Here is a 24,914-nt window from a genome sequence, read left to right as displayed (position 1 = left end):
CGAACAATTCAATACATATGTTTGACGTTTTTATTGCATTGAAGATTTATATTGTTGTCTTCTGGGTTATGGGGCCGTGTAGTCTGGTAGGTAGTCCGTCCTGAACGTGGAGGCAGTGCGTTTCTTCTCACTGATAGTCCCCCCCCCCCAACCTGCCAGACTGCACGAAGTCGTAATCCAGATGACCACCATATTACGTAACCGACGAATTCAGTGCCGATAACACTCCAATTGTGTGATTTCGTAAACAGCTGCTCGTCCTCGCTGCTGTTACGGCTATCGGCGTCGTGACCCCGGGCGCTGCCGTCGACACCGAATACAACCCAAACCCCCAGTACAGTTTTGCTTACAAAGTCCAGGACGCTCTGACCGGAGACTCGAAGGGTCATCAGGAGAGTCGAAACGGGGACTACGTACAGGGTGTTTACTATTTGGTGGAACCTGACGGCACACGTCGCATTGTCGAGTACACCGCTGCTCATGTCAACGGATTCAACGCCGTCGTACGCCGTGAGCCCGTCGCGGTCCACGCCCCAGTGGCTGCTAATATTGTGTACGGCACGAAGGCTTACTATGTCTAATTGTCTGTCGTGGTGCCCCGCGATGGTTGTGGCCCTGCCCTTGAGACTGATCCTCCCGCCCAGCCCAAGGATGCTCATTTAATTTGGCTGCCGAGATGTGTCCCCATCTAAGGCAAGATTTCCGGGCCACGCATTTTTATCTCTCGTATTTGTACTTACAGGTTATTTGGTATGCGTAATTAATGTTAACTGAAATTTTGTTTCGATTTTAATGTGTTGCCCGCGCGCCAGTTTGAAACTGTTGTTGGGCCGCTGTGAAAGTCTGGCGCAGACTCACACTTCTTCATGTGTCGCAACACTTTGTCAGTAAACAGTCTGGCACGCAGCTTCTTGCCTCACTTCCTCTCCCGACGGCTGCCTTCAGGAGCTCTGTCGGTGTGTGCTTCACTTCGCCGTCTCTGTTTCGCACTTTACAGCGTCGAATTACATGATGATTGAAATTTCGAAATAAGTGGTCGTGTCCTAATCGGAGGTAATACCCCGCCATTCGCCTTGAGATATTAACGAAAATCACGAAAACGAACGCAAGATGGCCGCTGTCCCGCTCGAGTTTCGAACAGTTTGGAGTGGATGAAATTTTAGATTCCAAAGGGTTCTGACGATGGTGGATGACACACAGAATTACTGGATTTCTGGACTTGTTCCATCGTCTGGATTTCTAGGTAATAGAGGACACGACGTTTCGGAAACTGGATCTGTTTCCGTCTTTAGGTGAGAAAGGAAGACACCTACTCAATTGGGCCCCTTAAAAATAGCTCTTTCTAAGGGGCCCAATTGAGTAGGTGTCTTCCTTTCTCACCTGAAGACGGGAACACATCCAGTTTCCGAAACGTCGTGTCCTCTATTACCCAGAATTCCAGACGATGGAAAAAGTTAAAAAACCCAGTAATTCTGGATGAAATTTGTTGTTGAGAATGGCACATGCGTACTGATATGAACATCAGACAACATTAATAGATATTTTATATTAAGACCAGGCATATATGCTGTTCGGCGCGCGTCTCCAGCCAATCTCGTGTAATATCGAAGAGAAAGAATGTTCCAAACAAACGTTAGAGAGAAAATGGAACTGATATTGTATGTCCGGTATACGTTCTCTGTAATTGTTGCGGTTTTCTAAATAGAAGTAAATGAGGTAGTTACTATAGGATTCTGACGATGGTGTATAACACACAGAGATATTGGGTTTTCGGACTTTATCTATCGTCCTGGTTTTTAAGATAACTAAGAGTGTGTGATTGAGGCTAGCTCTTTCTAAGGGACCCAACAGAATAGGTGTTTTCCCTCACCTGAGGACGGAAACAGATCCATTTTCCGAAACGTCATGTTTTTCTTAGTTATCTTAAAAACCAGGACGCTGGATAAAGTCCGAAAACCCAGTATCCCTGTGAAAAGTAAATGAACTTGTCCCAGTGCTTAATTAATTAAGGCATATGGGGGACTGGATGTATAGCTTCGGCATTGTTTACCTTGGCAGTGCGATGGAGATGAGTGATCAGCTATATGCCCCAGTACCCATTGTATAGGATGTTGGGTGGATCCCAGACCCGGTCTGAACACTGTAGAGTACAGAAAAATATCTTTCTCCTGCCAGTGATCAAACCACGTCCATCCAGCCCGTAGCTTATCGCTGTACCGACTGAGCTATTTTAAACGTCCGGTTCTTACATACCGCGCAAGTCATGGTGAGCTATGAAGAGTTCTGTGTTCTGAGATATAACACCATGTACGAGGGTTGGAACTTTAACAGTGGCAACACTGCTGTAGAGACGCCATGCACCGGAACCAAATAATGTCGCTTATACCACACGTTACTTACATATCTACCTTAGCTCAGAGCAAATGGACTCTCCCTTCCCACATCACGCGCATGCGCAGTGACGAGAAGAACAGAGCCTCATGTTAGCTGACGGTCTAATGTAGTGTTGTCACGATGTTTTCGAAACAGGAACAACGGAGTTGGATAAAGATTGAATGTGCCAGAGGCCGTACAGCACGACAGTGTCATCAAGGCCTTCAAGAGGCTTGCGGGGAATCTGCATTGCCTTACAGAACAGTGGAAAGGTGGGTAAAAGCCTTCAACGAGGGACGCCAAAATGTGGCAGACATGCGTCGGCCAGGTCGTCCTAGTGTCAGTGAAGAAGTGTATGCTCTTTCCGCGTTACTGGAGAGTGATCGACGCCATACGATTCGTGAGCTGGCCCGAGAGACAGGATTGGCGCATACGTCTGTGCTTCACATTCTGAAGGAACGCTTGGCATGAGAAAAATTGCATCACGATAGGTTCCGCATGATTTGACGGAAATGCAGAAATGGCTGCGATACGACGCTGCTCGTAACCACTTGGAGCGCTATGAGCGCGAAGGAGCCGCTTTCTTACGCCGTATCATTACGCTGGATGAGACATGGGTCAAATCGTACGAGCCACAAATGAAACGCCAATCGAACGAATTGCGTCATTCCGGGTCACCACGAGAATCAAAAGTTCGTCAGAACCCCAGCAATGTGAAAGTTATGGTGATTCTCGTGTACGACTGTTATGGTGTTATCCTAACGCATACCGTTCCCCGACAGCAGACCGTCAATGCGCAGTATTACTGTTCATTTTTGGAACACGATCTGTGACCAGCTTTGAGAAAGAAGCGGCGACACTTTCTGCAGAACCCACCCATCATTTTGCAGGACAATGCTCGGCCGCATGCAGCGCAAGCTGTGGCTGATTTGTTCGATCGATGGGGCTGGGAAGTGCTGTACCATCCACCATACTCCCCGGACTTAAGCCCTTGTGACTTCGACTTGATTCCTTAGATGAAGGAACCACTTCGTGGCATTCGCTTCAGAACTGTTCCAGAGATTCTTCAGGCAGTAGACCGCTCCATTCGAACTATCAACACAACAGGCGCTGCTGAAGGTATCCTACGACTTCCACATCTCTGGCAACGGGTTGTACACAATGCTGGTGACTACATTGAAGGACAGTAAAACTTCGAAACATGCATCTATTTTGTATCACTTTTAAATAAATAGTTGCCACTAGCAAAGTTCCAACCATCGTATTCCGTTGAAAGTCAACTGACGTTTCGGAGAAACGTTCAGAGCTCTGTGTGCCAAACCTGTTTTAACACTAGTTTCTTCCTTGGCTTATTCTTCGACCCTGAAGATAGAAGCGGCATTTTCTTCCGAAATGTCGGTTTTGACTATCAACGGACTACATGGCGCTGTACCCCTGAAGGTAACGACCGCTGTGCTGTCCGTTACGTCCACTGGAGCCTTCCTTTGATCTGCGCAGATATCTCTTGACCTGTAAGGAAATCTGCAGCTTGTCCGGTCCTACCGGGTCTTGGCATTTCATGCAGTCCCGTCGCTCCAGTTCATCGTCCTGCAGTGTAACGTCTCCCTTCCAAACGGCAGCTCCTGACATTTGCCTTACTGATGCATCTGAGCGTGTTTCTTTGCGTGAGATCTGAAGCTGTCGCGACGACCTGGATCGTAGCACCGTGTAGTCGAGTGTGTAGCAGTCCCGGTATCAACACGGCCACAGACCATCTGTCGTCACAGAAATTGCAGCAACAGAACGCGATCGTTGTCTAGTTTCACGTAGTATCACTGTGCCTCCCTACACCGTAAAGGTAAAAGTAAAGTTTTCCCTGTGCGTAATTAATTAAACACCACGCCATGGGGACGTATTGGGGACTAGAGGTATAGCTCCACATTTCTTAACCCCGTCACTAGGTGGTGGTGAGTGGTCAGCTTCACGCCCCGGCCCCTTTTTGTGCGAGGAAATAGCCCCAGGTACCCATTGAATAGGTAGTTGGGTGGGCTTCGGAGCCTGTCTGGATGCTGCCCTTCCCCTGCCGGTAATCGAACAGCGGTCATCAAGCCTGTATCCTATCTCTATACCGAATGAACTATCCCACTCCCCGCAGGGACCGAGAAGAACCGCGGAAAACTTGTGATAGTCGGTCTTTGAGCTGACATTCGAACCCGGGACCTTCCGAATACGGGTCAGGATTCTCCGCGCATGGGCGCCGTTCGGTGATAACTATGGTGAAAATGATGAAGTTAATGATGTGTATGGTTGGAATCGATTTCAGTGACGTGCGTTTTCTGGTGTTCCTCGGTCATTCCTTTGGAGAAGGAGTGTCCCGGTGTGAGGACACACCGTCGTGTCTGTGTTCCGGATACAGGCGCAAGGCCACAGCACCATTCGGTAGGATTGTCGCGGGATTATGACCGCCTGCCCCATTACTGCGAGTTGTGGGACATAAATGACACAGCTACGACCTTCAACTGATCAGTATGTCAGAGGTTACGCGTACAGTTGAGGGAACAGAGAGGCGAGGAATTGTAAGCGTCATCGCCGCTGACACAAAAGCCGCAGTTTAGTTTAAATGCTAGCAACTTGTATATGCGTCTCAGTCTTTCAGGCGACGTCCTACACCAGCGTTTTCTTTTGATATTGTGCCATATAAACCCGATGGTAGGCAAAGACCTCGAAACAAACAACTAGTACAGTCGTTGCTATGCAGTAGACCAACAAACGGCCTTTTCTGAGCAACGGCTCCATAAACACTTTCCCGCTCTAATTATATCTGGGCTATCCCTAGGAAACCGCCCATAACAGCAATAGAAAATATGTTGGAAGCGTTTGTTTCTCTTGCATCCGCCCCGACACCCATATATTGGGGACCCCAGGCCGGCTGATTGGTTCCGTTGCGGGATACTTGCCGGCCAGTAACGACGTGAGTGCGGGAAGCTGAAGAATCTCCACTGTTAGAAGTCGTTGCTAGGGAACGGCTGTTGGAGACACGAGACAGAGGAAGGACTTGAAATATAGTGATTTCTAAAGTGTGAAAATCAGCGATAGCTTTGTAAGTGCTTGTAGTTCCGAGTGGTGTGTACAAGCTGTCAGTAAATCCAGTTCACCAATCCATAGCCCGTCTATAGTCATCGCGCACACATGGCAGTATACTCCATTGCACTTCACTGTATTGGGGTTCGATACCCGGCAGGAAAAGAGAGTTGCCTCCATACGTGCTCTGGAACCCATCCGCAACTCTCCCACTGCTGCCGAGGCTTTCTTTCTGGACTAAATTGGCCGTGACGTGAAACTGACCACTCTCTTTCTTCTAATATCGTGACTGTGAATGCATGGAACTCATCTCCACTCTCCCATATGACTATACCTCCATTCCTCCATACATCTTTATGGGATGTTTCTTAATTAATGAAGGACATGAACAACTTTACGTTCCTAATTTGGGCCAGAAGCGGTAACCACTACATTGCCATTAAGTGTATAGCGTTCAGTACGTCTTGTGGCGAACTTCTAGGTGTTCAGAACTGCTGTCCTGTGCCATGGGCCGAGCGAACCGCACCAGTTGGTGCATCTAATATCGCCATTTTGTCTTCACGCTCTGCCATTAAGATGGATACATTCTGTAACATATATTGCATGATTGCACCTTTTCCCTGTAGTTGTGAAACAGCGTGAAGTGGATTGCTTAGCACCGAATGACAGAGGACCATGAAGAATGTTGGAAAATGCGAATATCGTTTGTTGCTCTTAGAGACAGGTCAGCATAGCTACACCGCATGGAATTCACGTTGGGCACTTCAAGTATTTGTGAGCCGCTTCGTCGCTGTTGAAGTCCAGCGTATTCTCTGGACGCGATCCTGAGCCAGTTCCATCCACCTCCCATGCTCACAACCCATTTCCCTAAGATCCATCTTACTAATTGACTAACTCTCTGTTAAAGGCCGCGCCATAGCTCAAGCGGTTAGTCGCTGGCTTCCCACCGCGGCAGCCCGGGTTCGATCCCGGGTCTTGTCAAGTGAGATTTGTGGTGGACAAAGTGGCGCTGGTGCATGTATTCTCCGAGTACTTTGGTTTCCCCTGCCAGTCTTCATTGCACGAATTGCTCCACAATCACCCTCACCCTCATCTGGTGCTGGTACAATAGGCCAGAAGTGTCTGCAATACAAGGGACTTAGTCCCACCCCTCTAGAAATAAAAAATCTCTGTTAGCAGAACCCGAAGGTTCAACACCGCTAATACCAAAGCCCGCCACTGGACACGAACCTGAGCCAGTCACATCCTCGTCCCGCGTACAAAATCTTCAAGTGTATGATTTTCAAGAAGTCTCATTACAAAAGCCATGAACACAGGCCGCTGTGCACACAGTTATGTCTCCATTACCCGAAGCCGTCGCATAAAGTAGGACCGGCTGATACTGGGAAGGTCGCCCGCCGGACAGGGCTGTAAATTTTCGCGTCTTGCTCCGCCTCTGCCCGCACATCGTTTCTTTCAGTCCAACATGAGTTAATGTTAACTCAACGGGCCTTATATAAAGATGCTGGTCCATCTCCATTGTCAGTGTGGGTCGCAGCTCCTTCAGCAACGAGACGCAATCATGGTTTGCAAAGTGAGTACGTTACCGTATCGAAACTGTGAGGCCATTTTGCCTGTTGTTTTGTAAGGGTTTGAGTAAATTATAAATGTTTGGACGTAGTGGAGACTGCAGAAGGGTAAAAAGTAACCCATCATTTTGTACAGTTTCTCTCACAGTGTATGTATCTGTACAGGTTCTACATTACATGTTTCGCGCCACTATTTTTGTACACCATCAGGTAGTACTCACTCTCAACTCTCTCTTCTATTCCCCCTCCATTAATCAATGTTTAAAACTGCCGGAGTTCGTATTTTTGATTACAATATTGATTATTGGTTGTAGGCTTAAACAAATAGTGTTAGTTATATAAACCTTTGCCGTAGTGTTCCGAAAAATATACGTTATTCTCAATACAGAAAAAGCTCCGTGGCTTGAGTCCACGAGCGAACTAGTGCCAACTTTAGCGGATAGAGGGTGTTGCGTGGTGAGCGCAACGAATCCCCACGGTCGTTAATTTCGGATTTCTAGACCGGAGCCGCTATTTCCCTGAAATAGCTCCTCAGTTATCCTCATGAGTCTGAGTGTACCCCGTTCCAGATCCAATACTTCTCAGAAAATTTGGTAGCACCGGGAATCGAACCCGGGCCTCTGGATCTGTAGCCAGGAACTCTGACCACTAGACCACAGAGGCACTCAGACATCTTTTAATTTGCAAAATATACCTAAAAATCTAGGAATCTGCCTTAAATTTAGTTTGTTTTAGGATCCACATCATTAATGAGGAGTTAAAATTATGAGGTTGTTAGTTATTCAGTTATCTCTAGCCTCGCGCTTGTGTTCAGACACTCCCCTCAGCCCATTTTTTTTTGTGTTTGTCTTGTCATATGTCTGACTTGTCACGTGGTAATGACTGTCCTCAGCTGTTCATCATCACTGCCACTGTCTTCGCGGTGAGCTCTGCTTCTCCCGCGTCTTACAACATCGTGCCCCTCCGGCGAGGTGTCTTGTCCCCCACGGTTACCTATACCTCTTCCCCTACCTACGCCTACACAGTTCCCATCGGCAAGTACTTGGACGCCCCTGAGACCTACTCGTCCTCTGCCGTCCGTCCCGTCGTCTCGCCGACGGTGTACGCCGCCAAGTCGTCACTGCTCGCCCAGGACACCGTTGACTCCCCGTATGACCCCAACCCGCAATACAAGTTTTCCTACAGTGTGAACGCCCCAGACACCGGAGACTCGAAGAGCCACCAGGAGACACGAATTGGAGACAACGTCCAGGGTAGCTACAGTGTCGTTGAGTCTGATGGCAGTATCCGTAGAGTGGATTATTCAGCGGACGCCGTCAACGGGTTTAACGCCGTCGTCCAGCGTGAAATCGGAGCCGTCCCTGCTCCACCCGCTCCTGTGAAGCCCCTCGTCCCTCTTCCTGCTGCACCTGTCGTTGCTAGAATTGCAACCCCCGCCTCACCTGTACCCTACAAACCGGCACCAGCCCTGGCTGTGAAGTCCATCCCTGAAGTGACATTGCAGTCCTTCCCTGCTGCCACAATCAAAACCGCACCGGCCCTGGCTGCCAAGTCGATCCCTCAAGTGACATACCAACCCATCCCTGACGTGAGGATCCAGTCCGTCCCTGCTGCCACAATCAAAACCGCACCGGGCCTGGCTGTGAAGCCAATCCATGAAGTGACATACCAACCCATCCCTGACTTCAGGTTCCAGTCCGTCCCTGCTGCCACGATCAAACCTGCACCGGCCCTGGCTGTCAAGTCGATCCCTCGAGTGACATACCAATCCATCCCTGACGTGACGTTCCAGTCCGTCCCTGCTGCCACAATCAAAACCGCACCGACCCCGACTTTCCAGTCGATACCTCAAGTGACATACCAACCCATCCCTGACGTGAGGTTCCAGTCCGTCCCTGCTGCTGCAATCAGAACCGCACCGGCCCTGGCTGTGAACCCAATCCCTGAAGTGACATTGCAGTCCTTCCCTGTTGCCTCAATCAAAACCGCACCAGCCCTGGCTATCAATTCCGTCCCTGCGGCCACGTACAAATCAACACCAGCCCTGGCTGTGCACCCTGTCCCGGAGCTGACATACCAGTCCGACCCAGAGGTTCTGGCTGTGCACGCCGTTCCTGCAGCCCAGTACCAATCCGTGCCAGGCGTTCGCGTCGGCGCACCGGCAGCCCACCCCAGCGGTGCCCGCACCTCCTTCAGCGCCCCGTACGCCAATTATGAGTACTGACGTCCAGGAGGCGGACCAAAACAAAGAACTGCAGCTTTACAATATTCCCACTGTACTTCATGTTAACAGTTTCAGTAATAAAATGCAATGATTAAGTGACTTGGTAACTTGCTTAACAGCAATTCGGCGTAGTTTGTGTTGTGTGTCCCACCCCAAGACCCACTGTCCTAACTGCATCGGTTGCTCCAGTCAGATGCTGGGATAGTACCTCAAGTGAGACCATGATCACTTCCTTCCACATCCTTTCCAATTCATTATTCACTACTGATCCTGTCATTTAACACTGCATAATCTGAGTGTCGTTAAGTAAACAAAGTAAACAGTAAATATGTGTAGCCCCTTTAACGATACCGCCAGCGATTAGAGTGCATAGTGAATAATAAATTGGAAAAGATGCGACAGGAGTCGGCCGTGGACTATTTTGAGGAGCTGCCTCGGAATTTTTCTTGAGGGACTGAGGAAAACCTTAACAAATCTCAGCCCGGATTGTCGTTCCCTGCTTAGATTCGAACTGGATACCTCCCAAATACAAGTCAGAAGCGTTATCGCTTGAGCCAGCTTACTCCATAATACATAAATACACCTCTCAGTAAATAAATAATTATGAAATAACCAGCCGTCCTCCTCCCTCCACTAGGTCACAAGTTGCTTAGCGTAGAGTTTTTGAGAAAGTATATGGCACGCTCTGGTGGCTGTGTTGTGAGTTATCACTTGTTTTCATGATTTCTTTCTCGGGGTGTAATCACAGAACTTGCCCGCTGGATAAGTCTACTCATTGCCAATGACCCAGCATTCCTGGGTTCGATTTCGTGATGTAGTGGTTAACATTCCTGCCTCGTAGTGAGGATGAGTTATCCTACTTTACGTTTCCACTGTCCATCCTGGTGCCTTCTCTGCACGTCCGGGGATATGACGTGGAAGTGGCCCACGTCACGTTCCTGCGACGTCATAACTGGGATTTTTCGTGGGTTTTCGCAGGACTTCGATCTTGAAGCACGGTGATATGCGTTTCCTTCCACATCCTTACCACTTCCTCATTCATAGACTCTCTTATTATCGGCCCTGTTTTAATTATGAACTTACAACTACATAGAAGCGGAATCCACCTTAAAAAGCTGATAGTAGTTCAGATGACCAAGCCACTTCCTGTCTTTTACGGGCCCTAAAGGTTCATTACCATATCCACGAGAACTCGCCACTTATCTATATGCTGAGTTAGATGAAACGAGTACAGACACCGGAGTGCCATTTCTGGAAGATCCATATTAATATTAACCTACTCTTTATGCTTATGTTTTTAGGTGGTGTATTCCGTTGAGGTTTTTCGTTTAAAATGCTGTGTGTTCCCCATCTCTCCTACGTGTGCTATATTATCTGCTGGTCCTTCATTTCAAAACCTAACGCCGTGTTTCTCAACCGCCGGGTCGCGTCCCGGTACCGGGCCGTCGTGTAATAAAAAGAGAAATTATCGAGCCGCGTTCTCACAAAGGCTGAGAACCACTAGCCTAATGTCTGGTGAAGAGTATAAATTATGAATGTCCTCAGTGCTCTGCAGCCACATACGAAGCTTACGAGTATAAGATATCGTTAAGTTACTCAACAATGTGATACTTGAAATTCTCGCGACATTGACTATAATGAATGCCGTCTTATGTTACGTGACTCCATGTAGTCTTACTACTTGGTTGTATTATTTTACCCTGAAGATGTACGCAATGTGTTCCTCCGAAACGTCTGTAGAATTCTACAATACTATACACCACCTTATCCCAGATGATATTACTTGACAAATCAGAAGATATTGGTCACTAATGAGGTCTGAGGTTGGCGCAGTGTCATTAAACAAGTACTGGAACCCGAGCCATCGGCCGTAATGCAATTTATGCCTGGCCTGTCTTATGATCAGTGAGTGAGCAGTTGAGAGTCAAGCGCCGAGCTAGCAGCGGCAGTGGCGTCGTTACAAGACGTGTGTTGGGCATTGATTGTGTTTTCCACATCTCCGAGATTTTGGTTTCAAACTTTCTTTCTTTTCCATTAAATATTTAGATAATTGCGCTGGAGATGCGTGTAAACGCAACTGGATCGTCCCGTTGTTATGGTAACATGGATCTTAGGGAACCAGGCTGTGAGGATGGGAGGTGGATGGAACTGGCTCAGGATCGTGTCCAGTGGCGGGCTTTGATAGTAGCGGTTTTGAACCTTCGGGTTCTGCTACTAATTTAGATGGATCTTAGGGAAATGGGCTGTGAGGATGGGAGGTGGATGGAACTGGCTCAGGATCGTGTCCAGTGGCGGGCTTTGGTAGTAGCGGTTTTGAACCTTCGGGTTCTGCTACTAATTAAGATGTATCTTAGGGAAATGGGCAATGTGGATGGAACTGGCTCAGGATCGCGTCCAGTGGCGGGCTTTGGTAGTAGCGGTGTTGAACCTTCGGGTTCTGCTACTAATTTAGATGGATCTTAGGGAAATGGGTTGTGAGGATGGGAGGTGGATGGAACTGGCTCAGGATCGTGTCCAGTGGCGGGCTTTGATAGTAGCGGTTTTGAACCTTCGGGTTCTGCTACTAATTTAGATGGATCTTAGGGAAATGGGCTGTGAGGATGGGAGGTGGATGGAACTGGCTCAGGATCGTGTCCAGTGGCGGGCTTTGATAGTAGCGGTTTTGAACCTTCGGGTTCTGCTACTAATTAAGATGGATCTTAGGGAAATGGGTAATGTGGATGGAGCTGGCTTAGGATCGTGTCCAGTGGCCGGCTTTGGTAGTAGCGGTTTTGAACCTTCGGGTTCTGCTACTAATTAAGATGGATCTTAGGGAAATGGGAGGTGGATGGAACTGGCTCAGGATCGTGTCCAGTGGCGGGCTTTGATAGTAGCGGTGTTGAACCTTCGGGTTCTGCTACTAATTAAGATGGATCTTAGGGAAATGGGTAATGTGGATGGAGCTGGCTCAGGATCGCGTCCAGTGGCGGGCTTTGGTAGTAGCGGTTTTGAACCTTCGGGTTCTGCTACTAATTAAGATGGATCTTAGGGAAATGGGTAATGTGGATGGAGCTGGCTTAGGATCGTGTCCAGTGGCCGGCTTTGGTAGTAGCGGTGTTGAACCGTCGGGTTCTGCTACCAGAGAGTTACTCGAACAGGCTGTCTCCTAATGTATGAATGTGTTGTTTGATGTCAGTCCAGCAGTGAAGTCAGCCCTCGAGGTGAAGACGCTCCACTGTCAAGTTCACTGCGAAGGACGACCTCTGCAGCGAAACCGGTGTTTAAGCTGTCTAAGGTCATGCTGACCCTCTCGCCTTCATCTTAGTTTCAATTTGGAATCTATCTGCTGTGTCCTGCTTGTCATGTTTCATAGTCTAGGGGACGTTTCGCCCACGCTGTTTATGTTGTGTTTGGTACTCGAAAGAAATATCGGTAGCAGTTCCATACATCAACCGACTGATCTTTGTAGCGAAGTTGTGATATGTTTTCTGAGAGGTGAACATATTCTCGCTCCCACATTTATCGCGAACTGAAGAGTTATTCTACTTCCGGAATCGTGAGCCAGTAAAATGTGGTCGTGGTTCTCGTGGGATTCGAAATAAAGAATGGGTGTGCTGGCAGCAATTTATTCTACGCTACTCACGTGTTCGAATGGTCGTATCAGTACTGTGAGTCCACATTACATAATCTATGTAGTTGATACAGCGTCGTCAAGTGGCCGCAGATCGATGAAGTGCGCCACGAGACTTAGCTCTGTCTCAGGGAAAGTACTGCTGACTCGATATTGAAGCTGCGAGCCCCCACGTTCCACATGTATGTGAGGAAATCGAGAGTTGTCGGGCTGCCATGCGCTTGCGCAACACTGCCCTCGTGTCTTGCGTAATGCAGACAATGTGTAGTGGCAATACTGGTCAGCGGGACCCGTGATCCAATTGGCTTGACAACTTTTGATGCTCAGTTTCATCAGACATTTCACATAAACACAGTGAAAGCTAAGTTTATGTTTTCATACAGATGAAGACTCAAGTTATGGTCATATTGTGGGGTTATGATAGCGTGGTTGGTGGATTCAGGTGTTTCGGAGGAACATACTTCCTCTGTCTTCAGGATTGAATTCGTTGGAGTGAAGATGTTGCTAATTAAATAGGCACCATCAATATCTTCATTCTACCCACTACGATCCTGAAGATAGAGGAACCATGTTCCACCGAAACGCTTATGAGACCAAGGCCTGGGAATACTTTGCACCAGGCAGTTCAGACGGTTTTGTCTGCTGTCTAAAACTGCCAATTACAGGACGCTGTAATGAACCAAGGAAATCCTTGGCTAGATACGGGCAGCTTCTCCGGACATACTCTGCTGTATGGAGTTAGTTTCCCCTGCGCCTCAAAACCTCATCTTATATGCATATAAATGGAGGTAAACCTCCACGCCATCCGCATTGCTTGATCGAGATAAGTGGGCAGTTTCATATTCCAGCCGGTTAACTTTCGAATAAAGATTACTGAGTAGTCATTGGTATCGTCAGAGTCACACAGGTCGTTTACCGTCAATCAGTTCGCCTTGGCGACAAGCGCCTCGAGACCCACGACCAGAAATCTTATTTGCCAACTTGCGGTTGTTACGGAACGACATACCTATGCTTTTGATTTGCCTAGTGTGCAGTGTTTACCTAAGATCGATTACTTTTAATCAGTTAACCTTGATTTACGTAAGTGAATTGGGGAACGCCATAGCTAAAGCGGTTAGTCGCTGGCTTCCCACCGCGGCGGCACGGGTTCGATCCCGGCTCTGGTCAAGTGGGATTTGTGGTGGACAAAGTGGCGCTGGGGCAGGTTTTCTTCGAGTACTTCGGTTTCCTCTGCCAATCTTCATTCCACCAATTGCTCCACAATCACCCTCACCTATCATGTGGGGCTGGTACAATAGGCCAGAAGTGGCCGCAGTACAAGGGACTTAGTCCCACCCCACTAGCAAAAAAAAATATTTAAGTGAATTGTTTATATTAATGGCATGAATATGAACAGTTTGTAAAAGAAAATGTGGAAGATGAGGAAATGCTGGTCAGACCACAAGATAACGATGTTTACTGGTTTAGCATTTTGGTCAGAGCTGGGAACGGCGATGGGCAGAGACCACACTAGAATTCCTGTGAAGGAAGTTAAGCTGATGTAATATTGAGAGTAAATGAAGTTAGGGAGACCCTACGAGGAAACCTCTGGTTCATCCCTTATCCTGTGACGCACGGCGCCGACTAGTCAATCATATTGTTTTTGCAGGACATTAATTGGAGAAGAGGTTGAGTGACCAATTGCAAGTTGTTTTACAACACATTTCGGAAACTACAGTTGGATTTAAGGGTAGCTAGAACGGGAGTGCGAGACACATTAAAATTACTTTAACTAACGGTCTATCGTCCTTAAGTTCCACTACCAAATGCCAGGCTAGTCACAGGTTTTTACGAGACAACGCCGAGATGTTGTTTAGCTGTATACTGTAACTATATAAGGAGATGCATGTGTGTTGCAGCCAGGCTTAGGGGAAACACGAGGCGATATTTAAGGAATGATAATGATCACCATCATTATGTAAAGTTTTTGATTTATTATGACTTTAGTTGAATATTAAGACTGCATATTGTGTTGAAAGAGAACTTCATTTCGGATGCAGAAGGTTGGTAACTGTGGGATGTAACCTCACCCTGGTCTCCCCTCACCCATCCCCGTATCATAACACGGTTATTTTTTTTTATTGCTAGTGGGGTGGGACTAAGTTCCTTGTACTGCGGCTACTTCTGGCCTATTGTACCAGCCCCCGATGATAGGTGAGGGTGATTGTGGTGCAATTGGTGGAATGAATATTGGCAGGGGAAACCGAAGTACTCGGAGAAAACCTGCCCCAGCGCCACTTTGTCCACCACAAATCCCACTTGACCAGACCCCGGGATCGAACCCGGGCCGCTGCGGTGGGAAGCCAGCGACTAACCTCCTGAGCTATGACGCCGCCCTATAACACAATTGTACTCCTTTTGTAACTTCCTCTGTGACATGAGGATGAGTCTGTCTTTTAAAATTACTGCTGATCCTCGCCAGCGCTGTCATTCTCAGGTCCGAGTCCTGCGGGACTCATGGCCACATTTTGCTGTCTCAATTCGAGTCTTCGCCAACCTGGAGGGCCAGGTCCCCGTACTTATATCCCCCAGGAACAGGGTGGCCCGGTTGGACTCCCAGGCACTGGGTTCCCTTTTCGTCGGCTCCGACGACGGGACTCTCCGGGACAAGAGTGTAAAACCGGCACCTACTGGACACGACGAAGAGAAGTGCATTACCGCTATGAGAATGGTTCTTTGCACTGTGGACAAGCTCGCCTTGTGTCACGGGAATTGAACCCGAGGACCCTTCAGTTAAGGGCCCCATCTGCTGCGTTGTGTAGCTGTATGCGGAAGTGTTTTGCTGCTGTTCGGGACCAGGACCTCAGCAGTACGGGCAGCTTCGCCCGCGATTTGCGGAGTGGCGAAACACCGACCCAGCCCCGGGCTTCGAGACCGAGTCGGTCCTGTTGTGTCAGTGTGTCGAAAGTGTGATGTATCCGCGTGCGTGGATCAGTGGAAAGGGACACGCATATATCTATAAAAGCTGTCGTTTTGATGGAATGGTCTCAGTTCGCTAGGCCCCAGCAATATGGCCTTCAAGGTAAGAGGTTGCGCACGGTCTTCGCCGGTCGACAGGACTCTTGTGTTGTTTCAGTCAGCAGACTAACCCTCTCCATGCTAAATTATTTTAGAATTAATGCCTTTTTTAGTTATATTAATTTTATATTGAGGAATTCACAGCTGACAGCTTTACATTTACAAAGCGGAACAAATGCACGTGTCACTAACTCTGTAAACTTGTATTCCGTTCGAATCTTGACCGACACACCGACCACAATGTTATTTTTTTGTCGGATTTGTGGTTCCCACACCGGTATTTATGAAATTTGCCATCTTCTGGGATATAGCGCCGTGTAGTCTGTATATGAGCGGACGTTTCGGAGGAATGTATCACCTCCAGAATTATACCTAGCCACCTGCTCTCGTTGGTTGCTTCCTCGGCTGATTTTCGACCTTGAAGATGGATGTGATACGTTACTCCGAAACTTCTGCTCATATACAGGCTACACGGCACTATATCCCAGAAGATGGCAAATTTAATATTTTTTCTTGTTTTTCTCAGTCCCTCCACTCGAAGGTTAGGACAGTTCTTCCATTAACCCATTGCCCGTCCTTTCTGATCCCATCTTATTCATCTGCAGTTCGACGCTATATAAGCTAGACACTGACATCGTTAAATAAATAACACTGGAAAGAAATATGTTCAAAATTTGTTAGGAAAGATTTGAGAGTTTTGCAGCGATGACTATGAAGATAGCTGTCATCTCGGATGTGACGTAATGCAATGTGATAGAAAGTCACCAAGGTTTCGGAGGAGCGTGCTGTCTCCATCTTCAGGAGAGACTGAAAACAGATGCTGCAGGTTCCTCCGAAACGTTGATAACTTTTTGTTAGACTACACCGCGCCATAACCCAGAAGCCGGTAATTTTAGTCGTAGAGAAGGTATATTTACTGGCACTACCAAGCCATGAAAACATTCCTAGCAGAAGAGATCAATGATTATATGCTCGCAGCATGGAGAAGGTTAATTCAAGTTATTTCTTCTGGCATTGGACTTAGAGAAGTAGATCTACACGTGGGATAAAAATATTTTCCGAAGAATCATATGTTCTTGTGGTGTTTCGGAAAAGTGTTAAGCCTGCACTCAAGATTATTGTATTCTTGGTTGTAACGCCGTATAGTCTGGTAGCTGAGTACCAACCCTCTATCTAATGGGTACCAGGGGATCTTTCTACTAGGTAAAGCAGCCGGAACGTGAAGCTAACCACTCAGCTCCATCTACTGCCGTGCTTAAATATTCTTGGAGCTATACCTCCACTACCCCATACGTCTCCATGGCGTGATGCTTCATGCCAGTAGTTTCCATTCTCTGGATTCTGGCACAGCAAGAGTTACCAACTGTTTATTCCTTCATCTCCACAGTTTTGCATTCTCATCACCGCAGCGCTGACTGCTGCCAGAGCGGGCGGCTTGGAAGGCGGGCTTTACGCTGCTGTCGCCCCGGCTTACGCCACCCCCATTGCTGCACCCGTCGCCACAGCCGTGCAAGGTAGCTACAGCCCTCCACAGTACAGCTTCTCCTATGGTGTGAACGATCCCCACACTGGGGACAACAAGGAACATCACGAGACTCGAAGCGGAGACGTCGTCCGCGGAAGCTACAGCCTGGTGCAGCCTGACGGAGTTCGTCGTACTGTGGAGTACAGCGCCGACGCTCACAATGGCTTCAACGCCGTCGTGCACAAGACGCCTGCTGTGTCTTCCGCCCCTTTAGCCAAGGTTGCTACCCCTGTTACCGCTACTTATTCCGCCCCCGTAACCTCGGTCGCCGCCCCTGTTACCGCTACTTATTCCGCCCCCGTAACCTCGGTCGCCGCCCCTGTTACCGCTACTTATTCCGCCCCCGTTTCCAAGGTCGCCGCCTATTCCGTCCCTGTTTCGGAGGCCGTGTCTGCCCCGGCCCTGGACTTCTCAGCCTCACCTACTCTCGCCTATGGCGTGACTCCCGCTCTGACTTACGGGCTATCCAGAGGCGCGTTATCCTACAGTGCTCCTGCAGTAATTCCTGGCCTGGCGTATGGAGTAAGTGATCTCACCTATGGAAGCGGGTATGGGGTTTCTGCAGGAGATCTAGCCTATGATATAGGTCTCTCATATGAACCCCCATACTCAGCAGGCCTCAGCCCCGCGCTTGCCTATGAGGCAGGTCTCCCTTACGGCACGGGCCACCTAGGGGCCACGGACCTTATTACGAAAACATATTTCCGGTAGGAGAAGCTGCTAGTCTGTTGTATATAATACTGTAAAGACTGTACCTCGCTCACATGTATGTTCATATGCCAGTAAGGTTCAGTAGTAATGCTAGTTATATCATATCTGTTCTACATACATTTGTAAAGACTGTACCTCGCCTACCACAGTAAGTATGTAATGCATATTTTTGTTAAAGACTGTGCCTCGCTCACTAGAGTTAGTATATCGTACATTTTTGTAAAGACTGTACCTCGCTCACTGCAGTTAGTATATTGTTAGTACTTCTCTGATGACTGTACTTCGTTCATGTACTCATAATGTGCAAGTTCAATAATAACGCTTGTTGTATTGGGCCGCAGTTTGTTTTGCCTTGCCGATCCGTGCCTACCCAATACATGCCCAGACGACTGTTGATGTCGGAACCATTACGTCACTGTACTGGAGCACTCCACAGTTCTGAGTTGTGCCCTTGACGTCACCTTCCCCATTCTATACTACTGCCCATCCAACTTGTACTCTTCTCCAAATGTAATTAGAATGATCAAGTGAAGGAGGATGAGGTGGGCAGGGCATGTAGCACGAATGGGGGAGAAGAAGAATGCATATAGGATATTGGTGGGAAAGCTAGAAGGAAGGAGACCACTGGGAAGACCAAGGCGTAGGTGGATGGACAATATTAAAATGGATCTTAGGGAGATAGGATTGGATTGATCTGGCTCAGGATAGGGACCAGTGGAGGGCTCTTGTGAACACGATAATGTACCTTTGGGTTCCATAAAATGCTGGGAAATTCTTGAGTAGCTGCAGATTTGCTTTTCCTCAAGAAGGGATCAGCACCATGAGTAAGTAAGTACCGATCCAACTACTGGGAAGCGGGCGGCATTGTTGCCCCACAGGGACCAACTATGCCAGCCTGCTGCCGTGCTGTCAGCCGTGCCTAGTGGCCCGAGAAGATTCCATCAGCTTTAGCCGCCGTGAAAACTTCAGATTTTAAATCTTTTATCTGTTGCCTTAAAACCTAAATGCTACCCTAACTATGTAAGATTTGAGGTTTTCACGGCTGTGACTATGAAGAATGCCATTTTCTTGGATGTGGCGCCGTGTAAATATTGTGTTAACCGACGTTTCGGAGGAAGGTATCACCTCCATCTTCAGGTTATAAGAAATCCGTGAGCGATGAGCCAGCGTGAGCAGGTGGTTGGTAACGGCTTCTAACGGTGGAGATTATTCAGCTTTACGCGCTCAGGTCGTCTTTTCACAGCCTCCCATACACAACTGTCTATCAACCGACTTTGTTCCTTGCTTATAACATCTCGGCACGGACCACATAGAAACATCCCGTTTCCATAGTTGTAGTCCAACTGTTGAATTATCAAAACTGTGCTGCCTAGCAACGGGAAAGTGTTTACCGAACCGTTTCCCAGAAACGGTCATTGCTTAGCAACGGGTCTGTACGCCACAATAATAATTGGAACCGCGGAAGCTGAGTCAGTCTTTTGACAAGGCTATGGACTGAAGGACCTGGGTTCGATTTCCGGCAAGGTCGCGGATTTATCTCTGTAACACGTCGTTCTCACGACTCTGGGGTCCAGCCATTTTCCTATCCAGTCGGTACCAGGGTTCCTACCCCGAGCAGAGAACTCTCGTGGCTTCAGACTGTACGTTCACCCCTATCCATTGCCGAAGGTTAGTGTATGGAGATATATCTCCAGTTCCCCATGCATCTTCATGACGTAGTGCATGAGGGACGCCCTGGAGAGGAGTTGCCAAGAGATTCGGAAACTCCCGCTTCTGTTAAACTCTCGCTGTAAGTCGCTCTTAATTCCGAGAGAGGAACAGAGTACAACGAGTTACTGAATGTGCACGTTCCCACAGTGTTAGTTAACTAGTTAGTTAGTTAGTTAGGTACCTAATTTTTTCCTTTGGCGCTACAGCCCCAATTTTTGCCTTGGCCTAACTCCATGAAACTCTCCGTTTCATTCGGTTTACTAGATCTTACACATTCGGTAGGATTCCTTGGGCGGATGATCAGCTCGTCGCAAGGCCTCTGCTCGCACACAAACGCAGGAAAAAGCACATATACACACAAACACCAAACATCCATGCCTTGTGTGGGATTCGAACCCACTGTCCCGGCTTCCGAGCGAGCGAAGACTGTACGTGCCTCAGACCGGGCGGCTACCGTTACCGGCAGGTACCTAATTACTTAATTAATTGTCATTATGTGATTGGTCAGAAGTATATAGAGCTACTTCCGCTGATGATGCAGTTGCCAGCCTAAATGCTACTGTTCAAGCTGCCAAGGAAGAGGCAATTCCTCGTTGCCCTATTCGCAAATCTAAATTCCCTTTCTGGTACTCTAGTTCCTTAAGGTACTACATTGGTAAGAAAAATTACTTTCACCGTCGCTTTAAAAAGAAACAAACTGATCACTATTATGACAAATTCATTTTCTATCGTAAGCTTGTTAAAAGCGCTATCAAAACCGACAGGCTTCGATGGCTGAAGTCAATAGATAACGACCTGAAAACACAACCTCAGCATCTCTGGAAATACGTTTCTTCTTTCAGGAAACATACTTTAGGTTGCATTCAGCTTCAAGTTGATGGTGTACACTTAGATGAACCTACTGCCGTGGCTGATACCTTTGCCAAACATTTTCAATCCCTCTATAATACCCATTGTCCTACAGACCCTCCCCCTCTTTCGCAACCTACTGAATTCCTGTCTCTTGCACCTGTTTCTGATGCGGATGTCTGCAAGGCCATTAAGAGACTAAAACCCTCTAAATCTGTCGGACCGGATGATATCCCGGGGTTTGTCATAAAAGGCTGTTCGGCAATTTTTATTCCTGTGCTTAGGCATATATTTAACTTGAGCCTGTCTCAGCAGCAATTCCCTGCTGCATGGAAGGAAGCGACTATTGTGCCTGTATTCAAAAGAGGCAATCCTGCTTGTGTGAGCAACTACAGACCCATTACCCTTCTTAACAACTTCTCTAAGCTCCTTGAATTCATTATTCACGATCATATTTCGCATTACATTAAACTTCATCCCAACCAGCATGGCTTCACCAAATCCAAATCCACAGCCACTAATCTGGTATCCTTCTTAGATATTATGACCCCTGTTGTCTGCAGTCAGCGTCAGGCTGATGCTGTCTATTTTGATTTTTCTAGTGCCTTTGACCTCGTGCCCCATACTTTGCTCGTGCATAAGCTCAGCTCCCTTGGATTTTCAGATGGATACCTTAACTGGCTTGGCAGTTACCTAGCTAACAGGAGATGTCGGGTCCGTGTGTCTGTGCTCTCTCCCGGCCTCTTAGAGTAACTTCCGGGTTGCCGCAAGGCTCTGTCCTGGGGCCCCTTCTTTTTAATATATTCATTAATGACCTCTGTAACTCAATAAGTCACTCCCATTTTCGAATCTTTGCTGATGATCTCAAAATTTTTCGCATCATAGACACTCCGCAGGATTGCCTCTTCAAAATGACATTCATCATGTCAGTGACTGGTGCTCTGCCAACTCCATGAGTATTAATATCAACAAAACGCGTGTTATGTCGTACTCAAGGAAGACTAATGTCCTGCTCTATGGGTATCAGCTTTGGCGTACTGCTATTACACGCACCAGCTGCGTTAAGGACCTAGGTGTTTTCTTTGATTCTAATTGTACGTAGTGTGTTCAAAAAGTATCGAACCTCTGGACAGGAGAAATGCGTTTATTGATTTGGAGGTAGAAAATCCTAATGCCCTTCAAAGTAGTCTCCTTGGTAATGCACACACTTCTCCCAGCGCTTCCGCCATTGTTGGAAACACTTCTGGAACGCGTCTTTCGGAATGGTGATCAGCCGGGCCTTCGCATTCCGCACGATGTCTTCTCTTGACTCAAATCGGGTTCCTTTCAGCGGCATTTTCAGATTGGGAAATAGCCGAAAGTCACACGGAGCCATGTCGGGGGAGTAGGGAGCCTGACGAACCACAGGGATGTTGTGTTTGCCGACGAAAATCTGAACCAGATGCGCAGTTTCAGTACGAATTTCGCGGACACTCTCCTCATGCCCAAATCCTCGGTCAAAATTCAATGCACCAATCCAATGCTTACCCCTATCTCGTTCGCAAGTTCTCGGACTGTGATACGACGGTCCTCCACGACCAAAGTCCACACTTGCTCAATGACATTCTCATTTCTGCTTGTTGAGGGTCTGCCTGAACGCGGCCATCTTTGAAGCGGTTGTACCACTCCTTTATCCGTGAGTTGCTCATGGCATCGTCCCCGAAAGCCTGTTGAATCTTGGGAATGGTTTCCACTTGGGTATCGCCAAGCTTTTGGCAAAATTTGATGCAATATCGCTGTCCATGTTGTTCCGTCATTTTACACCTTACTGGAATCCGACGAGCGTTCATTACACATCCTCGCTCATAGGCTGACTGCCAACGACTGACGCTTTCTGCGGGCGTGAAAAAATTCATGACTGCGCATAAATGTCCCCTCCACCGGAGGAGAGCCTCCCGCGCTTCATTGGTTTACGCGGGAAAAAAGAAGGCTCGATACTTTTTGAACACACCAATCATGTTGATTTTTTATATTCCGAATGTATAAAGCTCCTAGGTCTTATACGCTCAATAACTTTTAGATCTTCTCCTCTTGACTCTTTATATGTGCTGTATTTTAACAGTCCGTCAAGTTCGCCTACACATTTGGCGTCACTTTTAACTGGCTTCTTCTTCAGGGCTTCAAACCCCACAAGTTTGTCGCCACCTTTAACCGCCCTACCTGGTGTTGCCGCTGCTGAAGTTGCTAGGCCGTGGCTGGTTTCGGCTTAACCAGGCTCCACCGCTTCTTCCGGCTCCACCGCTTCTTACCTCCGTTGAGATTACAGGGGGGTTGAATTTCAGGATGGGAGCTGATGGTATGGGCGCCAGCAAACAGCTAGAGACTGTTTGCGATTCATTGTAAAGAGGGGGGGGGGAAGGCGTGAGTAGGTGAAAGCTGGCGTTGGGTTTGACTAGCTAGTGTAGATGAGTCTCTCCTCAGGTCGGCTACGGGTCAGGCTCGGACAAGTGAGGGTGAAGCACCTCTAACCAACACAATTCACTGTGCCACTACAACACTTTATTGCTCTTCTTAAAAGCACTCGGCGGTACAAATTTACACAATCTGATGTAGTTTCGGCTTTCAAGCAGCTAGTGTTACACTTGCACAAATTGCACCCGATAAGTTCTACCTACAACCGTCCACTTATGGATTAAGCCAAACCCCTATATGAGCGTTGTGAGTAAAATTTTGTACTTAGAATTTTCCTTTAGCGCGTGCGATTTGGGGTTTGCCTCCGCCAACTTCTAAAGTTGATAGACGACTAAAAATCTTAGACTGGACTCTCTGCCGAGCCAGAGGTCCTAACTGAGTTGTATCCGCCTATTCTCCTCTCCTCCTAATTTCCCTGATAGGCTGATTCAAATAAGAGGAGTTGGCTTAATTTTGGTCCCGGCCAATGACCGATAGTTTTTAAGGGAATTTTGTCCTAAAAGATCAAACGGCGAAATTGACAGCGATGTAGCTTATGAGGGGTCGCTAATGATCTCCTGGCACTCCCACTTTTGACTTACGGCTGGTAGAAACTGTCACTTCTCGAATTCTTAAAGTGGCTTGCCGCTCTACGTCAAATTCTCAATTTCTAAAGAAACTCAGTGGGGTTTCCTGAAGTATAATTTCTGCCAATTTGATATGTCTCATTCTGGTCCGTCACACTAACAGTCACAAAATAGATAACTTACTACTGGACTGTAAGTTATCTATTTTGTGATCATTTCTGCCCTTTTGAAAACTAACACCAGATGCTTGGACGCAAGGACTAGCAAATGTCCTTGTCCGCGCAAGTTTGGTCTATCTGCTCATTGCCTACTCCTTGTTCTGACAGTGTGTCTTAAACCTTTGTTTCTTCATAATTCTTATTGTCTACTCTATCAGCTACTGAAATTAAAAAAAAAAAGGGGGGGAAGGATTTCTATGGTGCGGTTACAGTATCTTACACTAGTCAGGCCCAAGTTGGAATATGCCTCGGTAGCTTGGAATTCTATCACGTCTACTGACTCCGCAAAACTTGAGCGCATCCAGAAAAAGTTTGCATCTGTCTGTTTCTATCGCTGCTTCCCACATAGCTCCTATAGTTATACATCTGCCTTAGAGAGACTAAGATTGCATCGTCTAAGTCTGCGTAGACATCTTCTTGATGCACTCTTCTTCATTCAGGTTTATCGTGGCCTTAAATCCTGCTCCTCCCTTCTGGATAATGCTAGTCTTCGTGTTCCTACTTGCCATGTTCGTGACTTCTCTACTTTTAGCGTTCGTCCCTCACAAAGACACTGTCCCTCTTCTCGGTGCGCCCTTGCTACCAACATGGTGGGTAAAGGTCTCGACATATTCGCACACGGAGCGGTTTTTCTGAATCATATTTTGCAAGCATGTACCAAACCTTTTACAGTGTTACTGGATTAGTGTTTTCATTAACTACAAATGTGTATACCTCGGCTAACGTTGATTTTCTTATGTAATTGGTTTTACTTTATTGACTTGTTATTAATTTTTTGCTATCACTCCCAGTTGTCTTATCTTAGTATCTAGTTGCTAATAGTATTAGCAACATTCACAATAATTCATAATTCATAAATGTATGTACCGTATGTCCAAAAAGTGTCCGACTTTATTTTTTTCCGCTGTAAGTAATGGCCAAAATGGTGGGGAAACTGAGGGTGGTGCTAGAAGGGACTTTCATGCGCATGCGTTATTTTTTGCTGACTCGCA

At 47.4% G+C, this 24,914-nt stretch overlaps 2 protein-coding genes across 2 annotated transcripts; both read left to right on the top strand.

Annotated features, from left to right (window-relative positions):
- The first annotated feature begins 6,937 nt into the window (after positions 1-6,937).
- Positions 6,938-9,324, top strand: LOC111869982 (cuticle protein). The gene is made up of 2 exons (XM_023861885.2): positions 6,938-7,006; positions 7,894-9,324. Exons 1-2 carry the CDS (start codon positions 6,995-6,997, stop codon positions 9,223-9,225), a joined length of 1,344 nt encoding a protein of 447 aa, XP_023717653.1. The 5' UTR covers positions 6,938-6,994; the 3' UTR covers positions 9,226-9,324.
- Positions 9,325-15,884: 6,560 nt separating this feature from the next.
- Positions 15,885-17,636, top strand: LOC111869971 (cuticle protein 19; the record flags this gene model as incomplete). Its single annotated transcript, XM_023861874.2, has 2 exons — positions 15,885-15,896; positions 17,280-17,636. Coding segments are annotated over exons 1-2 (369 nt in total), but the record flags the coding sequence as incomplete, so codon positions are not given.
- Positions 17,637-24,914: the final 7,278 nt, after the last annotated feature.

This window comes from Cryptotermes secundus, unplaced genomic scaffold, assembly GCF_002891405.2.
Source record: "Cryptotermes secundus unplaced genomic scaffold, Csec_1.0 scaffold2419, whole genome shotgun sequence".
In the NCBI taxonomy this organism is placed as follows: domain Eukaryota; kingdom Metazoa; phylum Arthropoda; class Insecta; order Blattodea; family Kalotermitidae; genus Cryptotermes; species Cryptotermes secundus.
The sequence above is the reverse complement of the archived record's forward strand: the minus strand, read 5'-3'. Positions and strand labels throughout refer to the sequence as shown.